Here is a 15,943-nt window from a genome sequence, read left to right as displayed (position 1 = left end):
CCATTGCAAGATACCTTGGACAATTTGTCTGCTTGGGCTTTACAGCTAGGTATCGAATTCTCTCCGGAGAAGACTGAGATAGTAGTTTTTTCTAGGAAGCATGAACCTGCTCAGCTTCAAACACAATTAATGGGTAAAACGATTTCTCAGGTTTTGGTACACAAATATCTTGGTGTCTGGTTCGACTCTAAAGGCACCTGGGGTTGTCACGTGAGGTATCTGATGAAAAAATGTCAACAAAGAGTGAATTTTCTTCGTACAATAACCGGACAATGGTGGGGAGCCCATCCAGGAGACCTTATAAGGCTTTACCAAACAACGATATTGTCTGTTATTGAATACGGGTGTTTCTGCTTCCGCTCCGCAGCAAACACACATTTGATCAAACTGGAGCGAATACAATATCGTTGTTTGCGTATCGCCTTAGGTTGCATGCAGTCGACCCATACGATGAGTTTGGAGGTTTTAGCTGGAGTACTACCATTGAAAAACCGCTTCTGGAGCCTGTCTTCTCGTATTCTAATCAAATGTGAGGTCTTGAACCGTCCCGTGATTGAAAATTTTGAAAGGTTAATCGAACTTAATTCTCAAACCCGTTTTATGACATTGTATTTCAATCACATGTCCCAAAATATTAACCCTTCTTCGAATATTCCAAATCGTGTCGACTTATCAAATACTTCTGATTCTACTGTGTTTTTCGATACATCCATGATAGAAGAAACTCGTGGAATCCCGGATCATTTACGCGTGCAGCAGATCCCTAAAATTTTTTCCAATAAATATCGAAACATCAACTGCGACAATATGTACTACACTGACGGATCACTTCTTGATGGGTCCACTGGCTTCGGTATCTTCAATAACAATTTAACCGTCTCCCATAAGCTCGATAATCCTGCTTCTGTTTACGTCGCAGAATTAGCTGCAATTCAGTACACCCTAGGGATTATCGAAAAAATGCCCACGGACCATTATTTCATCTTTACGGACAGTCTCAGTTCCATTGAGGCTCTTCGATCGATGAAAGATGTTAAGCACTCTCCGTATTTCCTGGGGAAAATACGGGAACATCTGAGTGCTTTATCCGAAAAATCTACTCAGATTACCTTAGCGTGGGTCCCTTCTCACTGCTCGATACCGGGTAATGAGAAAGCGGACTCTTTGGCTAAGGTGGGCGCAACAAACGGTGATATTTATGAAAGACCAATTGCCTTTAATGAATTTTTCGCACTTGTACGTCAGAATACGATCATCAGTTGGCAAAATGCTTGGACCAGAGGGGAATTGGGAAGGTGGTTACATTCCATAATCCCCAAAGTATCGACGAACCCGTGGTTCAAGGGGTTGGATGTAGGTCGGGATTTCATTTGCGTGATGTCCCGGCTTATGTCCAATCACTATAGATTTGACGCGCTCCTCCGTCGTGTTGGGCTCGGGGAAAGTGGTATCTGTGCCTGTGGTGAAGGTTATCACGACATAGAGCATGTGGTTTGGTCATGCCCTGTACACCGTGACGCCAGGTCTAAATTAATAGCTTCCCTGCAGGCCGAGGGTAGACAGCCGGCTGTTCCTGTTCGTGATGTCTTGGCGAGCCGTGACCTATCCTACATGTCCCTTATATACGTTTTCCTGAAATCCATCCACGCCCCAGTCTAGTCCCGTTCCCCTCCGTCTACACCCAACAAAACGACAAGAACACGTTTGAACCTTAAGCACAAAACCAGCAACCAGACCCCGCACAACCAGGACCCAAGGACTACGAGCCTCTGTCCCAACTCACGACATCCTGGCTCAGCAGAACGAATCCATACATGCCATTCGACGATTATCAGACGACCATTGAACAACAAAACACTGATTGGAAATCCCATGCTAGTTTTAAGTTAGACTTAATTTCAGCTCGTAGTCGGCAGCGAGGATAAAAAATTTGCTTTAGTTTTTAAGTCATCAGATATAATTGGCGCCGTTAAACATTAAATTGTATTTGTGCCGTGTCAAATAAATGTTATGTGAAGAAAAAAAAAAAAAAAAAAAAAGAAAACAGTTAAAATGCCTTCTGAGGCGCACACAATTAAAAAACATATGTCACAAACTGAAGCACATCATAATCACCTTTCAAAATGGACGTCGTTATATGCGACGTTACTCAGAAAGAAGTTATATGAAGGGAACCCAAAAAGTGAGTCAAAGTTACTCAAAATCAAAAAGGACTTCTACTCATTTTTTGACGTCTACGAACATCGTTCTAAACTGAGTCAGAGTTGCTTAGTTCATGAGTTATTATTTACGAGCGTGTGCCATTCCCGTGATGTATACCTAACGTCAAAAACAACTGAAGACAACGCCAAGACATGATTGCTGAAAGGTAAAACAATTTTTTTCAGTATCCATGTGGACGACTGTGCGGTGCTGCCATCCGAAAAAAAATATGTACGAATGTTTAGTTCTCGAACATGAAACTTTCCGGAAGAATCAAGAATTGTCGGCACATCATTTAAAATAAAGCGTACCAACAGAACTTCCTGATAACCGCTATGAGCACGCTCTACAGCCAAGTTTTCCACTCTTGCCGAGGTTAATTGAGCAAAAATCGGGTGCCCCGGTGAACCTGACCATATGCACAATAGTTCTGAAACCTGACTTGCGACATATCAAACTTTAAGTTTTGCTAGAATGAGCCCTGGAAATAAATATAACCCATTAAACTAAACCCCCACTCTGACAGGCAATTTCACATTTTTCTTTCGTACTTTGAAGTGCAAAAAATATGGCAATAGCATTAAGTGCAAAAAACGACAAATCATTAATCTGCATGTTATCTTAAGCGTCGAGCTGAACAAACTGCTACACCTTTTTCATATACAATCTTGATCAGCTCAATGATCGATGACGGAATATGCACGATAAATCGGTTTTGCTCATAGTGACAATTTAATGAGAATTTTAGTTATCAGATGGCAGCACTAACCGTCGGAAATCGGTCGTGTTCAAAATGTATGAAAAATATGGAAGTTAGGTATCTTGTTCTAGTTATTTTTGATGTTGCTTTGATATGCATGATTGCAAAAGAACTGTTATTTTTAAAATAACATCCATTATAGAGATAATTACGATACGCAACTATTTCACTACAGTTATTAGAAGACGAGGCGTGTGACGGACTATTCGTCTGACCAATTTTGGTGAGTCGGTTGCTCAGCTGTCACTAGCCAAGTTCCGCTCACGTTCCCCAACACATTGGCCTCAGATTTTTAAAAGGAAAATACAGATTCAAGTTCGACAACTTTGTCTCCATGGTTTCGGAACAAGCAATCAATCAAAATGCGGAGGATAATTCTTTTTTTCAATGTTTATTTGTGAGTCGATGAACGATAGAAAAACATTCCTATCATTCCTGCGACGTGTTTCAATAATCGAAACATTTTTGCACCAGTCTTTATCGTAAACCGATAATACGCATCACCACCCTGGTTGCAATCCTGCATCTAAGGATCGGCAATGGTGACCTCAACCTCTACACCGGGTTCGATATTGATCGAGGTGATCTGTTTGACGATCTCGGATGGCGAATGCAGATCGATGATGCGTTTGTGCAGGCGCATCTGTGAAATAACAAAAAATAAACGTTAACCGTAATTCAACGAAGCATAATTGAATATTGGAGAGTTATTAGTGAGGGGTGATGTCTGAACCATTAGAGACTTGAAAAGTTTTCTAGCCAACGATCAAGCACTATGACGAGGACCAGTTTATTCTCGGCGCAACTTTCATAAATGAAGCCATTTGGAGATTGGCGATTCACTTTGGTTTATAGCACGCCTGTCGAAGCGTTTGGACGAAGGTCATATCTTACCTGGAAACGATCCCATGTCTTGGAACCTTCACCGCAAGGTGTCTTACGGGTAGTGATGCGCAGGATTTTCGTAGGCATACGAACTGGGCCCTGAAATTCAAAAACATCAATTTAGTAACATATAATAAAGCTAATTTTTAGCGTTTGTTCGGCTTGCAAAATTTTACAGCAGCTATAGAATACTGCAGCAAATCATTTGAAGAAATCCGTCTGATATCGCATTCACATAACTAGGGCAGAGAACGGAGTAGAGCTCAAAGCCCCCCAGGTGAGTGCGGAACCTATCAACGAAGAACTTACTACTAACCTTGACACGCAGCTTCTGTTTTTTGGCTCCGCTGATCAGATCAGCGCAAACCTTCTCCAGGCTGCGGACATTGCGAGAGGTCAACGTAATACGAATGCGGTGAACGGTCGTTGCCTCCGCGACAGGCTTTTCGATATCCTTTCCACTGGTGGCCTGTTCGGAGGAAAAAAGAAGCTTGATGTTTACACGTGTAACACATAACCTCACATTTCTACACACATTCTGTACCAACTCATTCTTTAAATGGAAATTAAATATAAAACTTACATTTTGTAACCAAAATGTGTTTCGTTAGTTTTATTCATACCATTTTATATTGTCCTGGTCGAGATAATCAAGTTTCTTGAACAGCGCTGAACCACGGACAGCACCGAGACGAGACTTTACTTGCCGGAGCTAAAAACGAAATGGACGAGCCGAAGGTGGAAATGTCAAACGATAGCTCGCAAACGCATAATCGCAAAGGCGGCAAAGTACAACCCGAGCTGCCAGTGTTCCTCAAAAGAATCTTTCTTCCTTATTGCAGTTGAGTAATAGCAATATAGGAAGGAAAAATCGGGTTATTTTATAAAATTTCAATTTGCGATATTTGTGATACACGTAGTACATAAATTGACGCATTCATGTTTTTAAAAATTCGCGACTACGAAGGTGCTGATATTTGTTTGGTTTTTGCATGAGAAAAAGAAAGAAGGAAGTATTTTTGCTTCACACACATTTTGATAATTGCATATGAGAGTTCTCATAGGTTCGAACAGCCTCAAAAATCTCTTTCAACTACGTAGTCGCGAATTTGTTCTATACTTCACTGAAAAACATGTGTACTTCTGGCAGCTCAGGAAAACGCAAAAGGCTGCGATGAAAATATCAAAACGTACGCAGCCATATAAATTCTAGATTTTTGTAGTTTTCAAACAAATTTCCTAATATTTTGAGCTTTGTTTGATAATAGACATTTGGATTTATTCCTTTTTTATTTAACAAGCAACCTTGTCGGTATCGTTAAAAATCTACTCACTTATGCTTTGTTCACAATCCGGTATCATCGATCTTGTATTTTGAAGCCGCTGTTATATACTATTCTGTTTACTCATACGTTGAGATGCCCTTAATGCCTTGTTCAGACTACGCCGCATATCACCAGATATCGGATATCACTTTGGGTGTTCACACTACAATGAGATGATATGGTTTGACATTTGCTTTATTTAGTTTATTTAGCTACTGACGGATTCCTGATTTTTAGATATCAGGTAAAAGAGTATAATTTTTTGAGCGAAACATGATTTTCATAAAATTTTACATCATTCACACTGAGATTTTATTACCGAGAACTGAACAGCTGATAAATTCAGCGAAATATTCTACAAGTTTTCGGCAACATTTTCAAGAACATCGGCAAATGAAATGTCATGCTTGCTGATTTACGGTAGATCGTAGGGATGGGCGATACTGACGAAAGTATCGATACTTTGGTATCGCGATGCTTCAATGGGCTTCGATACCAGGCATCGAAGTCGAAGTGTCGGCTGACGGAGTATCGATTATCGATGCTTTGATAGTATCGTTATTAGAACTGCAATTTTTTTTAAATCATTATTCAGAAAGTATCGATACCGGTACTCATCTCTCGCGGTGAGTATCGATGCCAAAATACTCGATACCGTCGATACCGTGACCCCTAGTATCGATACCGTTGGTATCGATGCTTGTATTGCCCATCCCTAGTAGATCGATATATTCGCCGAACGTTTGTCGAAATATATCGCCTCCATAGCATGAATCGCCTGATATCCACATATCCACGGTGTGGTGTGAACTATCCAGCTTTTTACGCGCCATAATGGTGGACGCTATAATGCGAAATTCGTAAAAAATAACAACCCTTTTGACAACCCTGCTACGTCAGTTTGAAGTCTTCATACAATTTATCAAAAGAAAAATATTTCTGGCAACATTTGTGTTGCCAATTTTTCAGAAATCGCAAATCTGACGTAAGCAGAGAGGTTCGCATATTACGAACACGCATTATAGCGACCGCCATTATGGTGCGTAAAAAGATGGATAGACACTATATATATATATATATATATATATATATATATATATATATATATATATATATATATATATATATATATATATATAGACCTGCGGACTGAATCGCAGCGAGCCAAAATAACTGTCAAACGTGCGAGCCAAAATGAACATAACGAAAAATTTGTATCAAACAAATAACAAAAATATAAAAAACCAGCGATTCCAGTGCTGCTGTCACTACGCAGGTCTATATATATAGTGTCTATAGAGTTCTCCAGGTGCGTTTGTATTAGTGCGATGTTTTCGATTTATGTTTTGTTAGCTGTAAGAATTTTTTGTCACCTGTGAGAACTGTCATCTGAAAGAGAGCATAAAAAACTCACACTCACACTCTCACAAATTTCAATATACAGTGTAAAGCGGGCCGTGTCGTAGTGTTTGTGTGTTTTCGTTTGGAGAACTCTATAGTGTGAACGAGGCATAAAACGAGGTGCGATATCAGCTGCTTACAAGAAACATCCCGTTTGTAATCGTCAAGAATAAATATTGTCTACATTCTTTTATAATGCACTGCAAGTTTTATTTCATCAAGCAAAGCACTCAATGTTTACGCAATTAATATATCACCGGAAAAACAACACATAAGGGGCCATTCACATACTACGTGGATAGATTTTTAACGATTTTTATCAGATTAATCAGCTGCCAAATTTCATGTAAAATTAATGCTGGTTTCACTTGTTTTGTACGTAAACGTCAGTGATGCCACCGGGTTGAAAATATGCGCTAACAGTGCTACCGTGAACGCATATGTCGTTTTCGTTTTCGCGGTGTAGCTACACTTTTCCTTGCTATACTTTGCAGCTTCAAATAAAACATTTTAAGTGTCATTGCATTGGTATGCGTAATAATGGGATAGCTGTCAATTCGTTTTGTTTTGGTCATTATCGCATTCGTCATTTTGTCTTGTTTCCATTTCATATGTCCATCTCGCAAATGTGTTGAGAAAAAATATTCCTGATACTTTACCACGTGGAACGATAACCAAAACAAACCAGTTTTGACACATACGTGTGAATGTGTAGGTAACTTCCTACAGTACACTCTGCTTTTTTCAGGTGTCGTCAGGGACAGAAAAAGTGTAGGGAAAACAGAAAAAGGGTACCAAGTCAAATAAAACATTTTCGGTGTCAAAAGTGGCGTTTGAGTGTAGCTACACCGCGAAAACGAAAACGGCATTAGATGTAGAGCTTGAATGCATTTGGAAAAAGCTTTCAATTTTTTTTACCAAAGTGCAAAATCAAGCTTAAAATGAGCGCTGATTCTTAAAGCTCAATCACAATGGATACATTGCGGCTGATTTTGCGGCAATTTGACAGTTAGCCCATACATTTTCTTTCAAATTTACTTCAACGCAACGCAAAGGTATACTCTGCTTGGGTCTTTAAAGTACCGGTATTCTCTGCTAACTCTCATGCTTTAGCAGCGGACGAAACAACAACCAACGAGTGTATTAAATAAACCATATGGATTACGTTTGAAGACTTTGGTTTGCTTTTATTTAGGACATCAAATTAATTAGGTATTTTCTTGTTTTTTCCGTAACGCAAATATCAAAAATGAAATCTTGAGCACTTAATTGGCTCGCTATTTCGCCTTTTCAACATTATATCAGATATAATATAATATTACCGAGCTATCACCACCGCTGTTTCCGATGTTTTGTGCCAAAATTTGAGTATTAGGTGAACCGAGATTTACGGAAAATGTGACAGCTGAGCTGTCATGTTATTTTTAACCGAGCACTCCGTGGTGCCATTCTCGACAATAAATTAACGAGACCAGGCAACAAATTTTAAGCTTGTACAAAAATAAAAGTTAAAGAAAGGTTATAGTAGAATTGGGTTGTTCAGCTATACTAATGTTTTATATAATCTGAAAGAGTTATGTTTACTAAGCAAAACGTGATTTTCAACAATTCTATACGGGTTTTAAACCACGAAATAAACTATTCGAAATTTGCTCGAAATCGCTACAATGACAGTTCGCTCATATACAAACTGTTATTCAAGCGATTTAGTGGGTTATCTAAAAATCGAAGGACGATATAAAATAAAAAAAATATCACGTTTTGCTCAGAAAATTACACCCTTTTGGTTGATATATAAATATCAGAAATTCGGGATTAGCTAAACAACCCAATTAATAAATAAAATGAACCAAATCAATAGCACTGAGGGAGTAACAAACTTCCCAACAAACAATATGGTTGTATAATGACTGATTAAGCTTTAGTTCAGTCAAAACCCGCATAACACTAGGGGCTAGACACCTTTATTTTCACGAAAAATATTTCGATAATGCTACTCGATATTGGTTGATATATTTTGATATTTATCGTTTACCTGTCAATTGCAGGGTTGTTACAGTCGGCGCGGATTTCGCGTTTTTGCGGATTTTGCGTTTTTTGCGGATTTGGCGCGTTTTTACTACTCCACGGCACGGATTTTGCGGAAAGCCTTGCAACCCTGCTTTCAATTACCTAAAAATCAAGATATCGACTGAGGGGCTGGCAGCACCCTTTCAGAGTTCAATAAAACATGGTGGGTGTGTAGTAGGGTGCCAATCACTTGTATGAGAAAAAAGTAATCAAAAAATTTAGGAAAAAAAACCTATACAAAATGTTCACCTGTCCGAAAAACACCCTGTGCAAAATTTCAGGTCAGTTGGATTCAAAATGGGGTGGTGCAAAACTAAGTTAGACCTTGAGAAATCCGAAAAATCAAAAAATCATGATTTTTTTCAGATGATACCGACGTTTCATACATTTTTAAGCTATCTGACACCAATTTTTTTTTCGAAAACCGAAATTTTATGCAGCCAACCCCCGCTTTGGGTGAATTATTGGATTTTTAAATCGCTTTTTTGGTTTTTCACTGGGTGTTTTTTCGGGCAGGTGAAAAATTTTATATGTGGTTTCTTAAAATTACCATTTTGCTTTGCATCCTAGTATGTAGACTTTACTAAACTGAGCAACTTTACATATACATTTTTTTTTAAATTATCTAGACTTACATTCAAAGAGAACTGAAGTTTTTTTGTAAACTGATATAGGTATCTGAATAATGACAAGAGAAAAAAAGTCGTCAAGGAATGATTTTGAGAAAGTTGTCTGAATTTCCATTATAAAATATTGAGAAAAATAAATAATTGAGATACTACAAAAACAAAATTTTATCGTAACCGTTATGTGCTCGACAATAAAACACCCTTACGTGCCCCCAAAGTGGTCCTTCCCGAAAAGATTTTACTGGGGCTTCACTAGTAACATAACCGCAGACCAGAGATGCCAGACTTTTTTTTGGCAAGTCTGTATAATCCATAAAAATGTCTGTATAAGTCTGTATACCGCTGCGAAAAAAAGTTACCGATACATTGATACCTAATTATTTGTCGACCTGTCAGATTGTTTTGTTTTATTGCTTGTTTTGATTGTTCTTTTTCGAGTCTATCATAGTTGGTCGATTAATCGATAACTAATTTATCTTTTAAATCTAAGTAATACATAGAAGTAAGAGTCTTCCCCGTGATAAAAATCGTCGTTCGTCGTAATGTAGCTAAACTGATACATGATGGCAGAAGTCTCGCGGTTATAAAAATAGTACCTTCAAGGTTTGGGACATTTTAAGCAATTCTTCAACGTTGGATATTGCTCCAAATAGAACAAACGGTCTTTTCACCAATATAACCTGCATGGCAATCGATCGAGACAATCAGCTGTTTGTTACTGGGGGCGAAACAGGCAGATTAGTGCCCACGGGGCCGATAAAAACCCCGATAGCCTGACTCGATTCCCGTTGTCATGATTTCACTCTCAAAAACGCAAGATTAATATGTTCAGCAAAGTGTTCAGTTCCTAGTTCACTTTGTCCAGCAACGGCTACAGTGACTTTTGGTTTTTGTGTTCGTGTTTTTGTGTATACTGGTAAAACTATTATGTAGAATATCAGATATCTGTGTAATATCTGTATTATACTAAATGTCTGTATAAAATCTGTAGGCTTATGCGTGTCTGTATCGCAACACAGAAAGTCTGTATAATACAGATTTGTCTGTATATCTGGCATCTCTGCCGCAGACAGACGTCCAAGCTGAGTTACAAACTTGTGTAAAGTTTTTTGTGGTAGCAATCCGTAACCAGATAGCGCTACCAGTACCGCCAGCCTCGTACACCAGCGAAAAAAAAAATGTATTGCAGCGATAAGGTCACCAGGCGGCGCTAGTGTACAAGTGATTTATAACGCAATTTACTTTGAAAAATTTACACGGAAATTTTGATCAATGTTGTTCTTGCTTGGACGTCTGTCTGTGACATAACCTTTCGGATGTTATGTGGTGGTCCTGAATAGATTCAAAATGGCAACTGTGGTCGATTTGTCATTTGGCCATTTTTGGCTAATTTTCATGAACTGGAAGTTGCCACCTTGGATTCCACCCTGATTTAGGAAATACCCATAACCATATATATAACTTTTTAATTTTAAATTACGAATTAAAACGAATTCTGAAATAACATGCGTCTCACCGACGTCATTAATGACAAGATTTAGAGAAAAGTTGTCAAGTGCTGACGTATAGAAAACCGTCTGAAATTCATTGATTATTCATTGAAACTCTTCTGAACATTTCAGCATGGTCACTCTTAAGAAAAAAAAAATTTCTAACAAAAACTTCTCTATTTGAAAATCTCAAATTTGTTCAAAATGCAAATATCCAATATTTTTGATGTTTTATTTTTTGTTATTTTCAAACTGTTTGTTTAGATACAAAAGTAAACAAAGCAAAGCCTTGGTGCTACAATCCGATTCGGAACTTGACCTTCTGTTTACTATACACAGACTTCGCAGCCGACTGTTAAGTGTTCAGGACAATTGCGGGCCTAGCGTTACGATCCTACTAACACTAGCCGAGGCTCGAGCCTACGACAACTAGATTTTTAGGCCAGCATCGTACCTTGAGACGCCTACTTAGCAGTTGCATCAAATTGTCGTTTGAAGCTTTGTTTACAAAAATGTTTACGTACATAAATAATCAGGGTGGCCACTCTACCGGGGAAAGCGGGAAAAAGACGGAAATTTCAATTCACCGGAAAAAAAGACGGGAAAAGCGGGAAATTAGGCTTCACATCAGGAAAATCATCCTCCTGCATGTCTTCTACTAATGTTGCCAATGAAAAAGTTGTAGTAAAATAATTCCTAGATCTGGAAAATATATACATTGGATTAAGAAAGAATATTATTCATTTTGCAATAATTATTCTTTTTTTCCAAATTATAACGATCTAAAATTGATGTCATTAAAAAACTTATTGGCAATTCAATTTAATATATCTTAGGATTTTCAAGACGATTTCGTTGGGATGTGTTGTATACTGTTTTAAAAAAGGAGCTCAAATTTATCGAATTCCTGAAAAACTGTCATGCTTTCGTTTAGAAATGTATTAAAATTGCTTTTTACGCAGTTCGCGTTTTACACCGATTGTTTTGAATAAAATTCTTTTCAAATTGCTTATTCAGAGTGTCGGTTCAATTTACTTTACGGATTTTAGAGAATTTCTCAAACATTCCATTGGTTCCTGAATCGAAACTTTGCAATAAAAAAAAATGTTTCGAGATGACATATGACATTTTCCCATACATTCCATTGGCATTCAAGAGCAGGTTGACAGAGAGAAAAAGCAGAAGGAAGATTGTCAACGATTTCTAGATTAAAAGGGCGCAAATTGTGCAGGAGGTCTCCATGAAGGTACTTGCTAAAGTCGATAAACAGTTAAAGGAAGAAACATTTTGGGAGGAGAAATATTTTTCGTAGTTTTAATAACACTATTCTCGCAAGGATATAAAAAAAACATGTAAAATTGATGTTTTTCACATATTTTTTTAAAATAAAGCACCGAGAAAATTTAAAAATGAGCATTTTTTCATCGGGAAAACAGGGAAAAAGCGGGAAATCGAAAATTGATTTTGAGTGGTCACTCTGCATTAAAAAAATCTTACTTGAGTCTATTCCATGTTTCTACAGAGGATGTTGTTCAGACTTTCCGAAAACATTTTTAATGACATTCAACTTATGTTTGAATGTTAGACCCGAATTCGAGTTGAGGGACTTTTTTACTTTTTGGCGCTATACGTGAGTTACATTTACTTAATCGTATTAATAACCTTTTTTTCTACCTAAAACCTATCTCGTCCTTTTTAATTATTTTCAACAAGATTTTTTGCAAATTTTAGTGAAACTTTCTATGGTTTGCAACTCACGAAGATTATTAATTACTTGTTGAATGTTCCGACAATAAACGGGATTAAATGGTTATCCATCACTTTTCATATCTTAAGTATTTATTTATCGAACCTCTCAACCCACTTTTCTAAATCTCGTCATTCATTTTCAACGAGAAAAAATCAGTGCTACGGACATTTTACATTTGTATAGAAGAATTTCCAAACAACATTTTTGGTCAGCATCATTCCTAAACATGGCCGCAGTAAGTCAACTGTCCTGCGTTTTAAGCTAAATACAAACAAGTTATACATATCAGCATGAAATTTTAAAGATGGTATTAGTTTTACCATGTTGAATCATAAGTTTTTATTAGTTTTTTTTCGGCGCGGATTTAGTTCTCACGGCGCGGATCAAAAACCTGTGGCGCGGATTTTGCGGATTTAAAATTAAGGTTTCTGTAACAACCCTGCAATTGACAACCCTCCAACGATAAGTTAACATCAATGAGCTAAGATATAAAAAGTGGGGTGCCCAAAACTGTAACGATAAATACTTTGTAATATTGAATATTGGGAATATTCCGCAATATATCAATAGTGTCTTGCCCCAAGCATAACACGGTATAAATCAACAAAATTTTTTATTGGGTTATTCATTGGGTTATTAATCATTTAATTTTAAGATCTTTTCACCTTTCGGGCCCTTTGAATATATCATCATTCAGTTGATTTTTGGCATTAAAGAACTTTTTAGTTGAGTGACGGCGAACTAACGAGCACCTAACGAGCGAATCGCCTGTAAATTATTGGAAATGTGGTTCAAATTCATGTAACGAATATATTCCAGTGTGCTCGATTTCTTCAGGTTTCGAGCAATTGCAATCATTTTATTTTTCTGGCATCTCTGGTCGCTCAAGCAGTCGATGAATTTAAAATCTTATGTCGAGAAAAAAAACCGCCCGCAACGATTGCGTGCTTCCTTTAAATCGTGTTGTATTACTCAATAATATCAACTCTCTTGAAAAATGTTGTTTAAAAAGCGATTGACTATAATTTTACGATAACCTAAAACGAAGGAAACAAGCGTGGTGTGCAAAATTATGTATCACAAAGTTCCAGAGTCTGTAGTGACATTTTGAAAATTTAATAGTGAAAAGTGCTGTTAGTTTCTTGAGCCAGTTACTGTACCAGCCATCAAATTAGTATAAACCGTATCAAAGGTGAGTAATCTTGAAAAGCAAGTGTTCCATTTTTAGCTATTTTCTTGCTTATTTAAATGTGCCTCTGTAGAAAAAAAGCACCACATGGAGCAAAATGGGCATATGTTTTTTGTTTTAAATTTGAATCATTAGTAATAACCTGGGAATGTAATTTCATTCAAAACAACTGGAGAAAACAGTTTTTTGGTTACACAATAACCAATGCTATCATTCACGCACGTCATATCACGCATATAATATTATCATTCACAAGCGCGAAAAATAAGGGTTTTTGGTTTGGTAGGATGAAAATAGTTAGCACAGACAAACAGACGTGCCACTCGATGATGATTTCATCAACCAGAAAAATAACGATAATTTTGAAATTTTGCTTAGTGGGAAATAATGCCGCTAGGGTCGCTATAAGTAAGCGTGCACATTCATTATCAGAGACAAAAACCACCAGTAATGCCGCTTGTGTTGATTTGAGCAAGCGTGCACACCCATTAGCAAAGACAAAAATCGTTTTACGAAAATTAGTAGGCAATAAGCTCACTTGGTGGCGCATGAGTGTAACGTTTCGGAATACGGACAAAGATTTTTCATGATTTTTGTTCGAACAGGCATGTCTGTTTGTCTGTGCTACTAGTGTTGCCAGAAAAAATTATTTTCTGCATTTCATTCGCATACTCTACTTCAAATAATTTCTATATAAGGTATATCTTTTTTGCGAACATCCTAGCTCTTCAGTGTCTTCGGCAAAGTTGTTAGGCATCTAAAATACTATACTTTATCGAATGTAGTGCATTATTAAAAACCATTACTGAGCTCTCTAGGAAGAGAAATGCAAAAAAGTAGTTTTCCTCGTACAATTTTCCATACAAGTTTGAAATGAAATGCGCCAAGCTCTCTATATCAACCTAAAGAACACTGAATATAAAAGAACGGGCCGTTATGGGAACTGTCACACCAAAACGAATAACCGCCGTGCAAAATCATACAGCGCACCCTTTTCTATATCATCTCCTTGGGGTGCTGCGTAGCCGCAAGGTTACAAACTGCGCTTTGTTAAGCAGATGGTCGTCGGTTTGAAACATAGTAGGCCGTACGATGTCAGAAAGGACTTAAGAGTGGGCTTATTCTCAGGTTCCCCCAACACCTCATTCTTCCTGTACACTGAATTCTATAATTTTTGGTATGACTTCCTCTTAAAAAAAATGAGTCCCTTTTATAATAAAACTGGCCAGAAGGACGCCGTTATTTGGAAGAAGGGAAGAGCATCGGTATAGAAGAGCCACTTTTCAATATCGGTATTGCTAATATTAGAAGTACGGGATAATGGATTAACAATTCTGATCGCAGTGAACAAGTCCATACCGAAAAAGTAGGAGGGTGGTATTCAAGACACGACCGCATGACGTTGGACTACGGTATTCTTATATTCCATTAAAACAAATAATAGAGAGAATTGCAACTCTAGTATTTGCTGCAATTTTATCTAACAGTGCATTTCTGGATGCTGAGACGTTAAAACGTTATAAATAATAATATATACTAAAAGAATGGATATCTTTTATTTAATCGCTGTCATTTCATACATATTCGAATCAACCCTTTGTTTGCTGCACTACTTAAATGATTGTCTTCATTTAATTGAGCGAATTGGTAAAATTTTCCTATCTAAGCAAAAAGCAAACTTTACGAAACTATCTGAAATTGGAGCCCAGAACGATTCAACCGAAAATTTTAAATTTGAAATTGTTTGACATTTAATCGATAAAACTCATGCTAGGTTAGTTCCAGCCCAGCATATAACTTCATGTATTTGAAAAAAAAATAAACGTTTGGTTCAATAACTCAATATAGCAAGAGCTCAATCACACGTTTTTCGGTAGTTGTTATCAAGGTTTGGGCGAGTGGCAGGAAAATATCTTAACTTCTTCAGTTGTGATTTAGAGCATTTCTAATTGTTTTGTTATTTTTCACGATAGCGACAAGTTTGTTTCTTTCTCTGTGTGCGAGAAACAAAATCAAAACCGCGCACCGAGAAACAAAAACAAAAATTTAATGAATGCTCATTGAGAAAACTTGCAACTATTTTTACCAATAACTTATGATACTCAAAAGAACCCGTTTTGATCTAAATCAAATTTCTAGTAAATAAGTGTTGATCATTCATAGGTAGTAATTTTTCCTCGATGAATAAAGACTGGCTGAAGAAGTTAAAATCGCTGCTGTAAAATCAAATTCACAACTGTGT

The 15,943-nt window shown here is 37.2% G+C and overlaps 2 protein-coding genes across 3 annotated transcripts in view; one reads left to right on the top strand and one right to left on the bottom strand.

Moving 5' to 3' along the window:
• LOC129719497 (glycerol-3-phosphate phosphatase-like) overlaps positions 1-15,943 on the top strand; it is a 393,537-nt gene that overhangs the window by 277,106 nt on the left and 100,488 nt on the right. The window contains exon 1 of one of the 2 annotated variants that reach the window (XM_055670878.1): positions 13,536-13,704. The exons of the other annotated variant lie outside the window; for it this stretch is intronic. The gene's annotated coding sequence lies outside the window, so the exon portion shown is untranslated. Of the gene's footprint in view, positions 1-13,535; positions 13,705-15,943 lie in introns of those variants that run through there. 2 annotated transcript variants of the gene reach the window in all.
• LOC129719502 (40S ribosomal protein S20) lies at positions 3,326-4,629 on the bottom strand. The gene is made up of 4 exons (XM_055670883.1): positions 4,471-4,629; positions 4,164-4,316; positions 3,857-3,946; positions 3,326-3,605 (listed from the first exon to the last, which is right to left on the bottom strand). Exons 1-4 carry the CDS (start codon positions 4,471-4,473, stop codon positions 3,489-3,491), a joined length of 363 nt encoding a protein of 120 aa, XP_055526858.1. The 5' UTR covers positions 4,474-4,629; the 3' UTR covers positions 3,326-3,488.

Source organism: Wyeomyia smithii, chromosome 2 (assembly GCF_029784165.1).
Source record: "Wyeomyia smithii strain HCP4-BCI-WySm-NY-G18 chromosome 2, ASM2978416v1, whole genome shotgun sequence".
NCBI lineage: Eukaryota > Metazoa > Arthropoda > Insecta > Diptera > Culicidae > Wyeomyia > Wyeomyia smithii.
The sequence above is the reverse complement of the archived record's forward strand: the minus strand, read 5'-3'. Positions and strand labels throughout refer to the sequence as shown.

What these genes read in the sequence shown, in the direction of transcription:
- LOC129719502 (XM_055670883.1), bottom strand. An exon ending in AACAGAAGCTGCGTGTCAAG is followed by an intron (nt 3,947 to 4,163) that starts GTTAGTAGTAAG and finishes TTTGAATTTCAG; the next exon opens with GGCCCAGTTCGTATGCCTAC. An exon ending in AGACATGGGATCGTTTCCAG is followed by an intron (nt 3,606 to 3,856) that starts GTAAGATATGAC and finishes GTTATTTCACAG; the next exon opens with ATGCGCCTGCACAAACGCAT.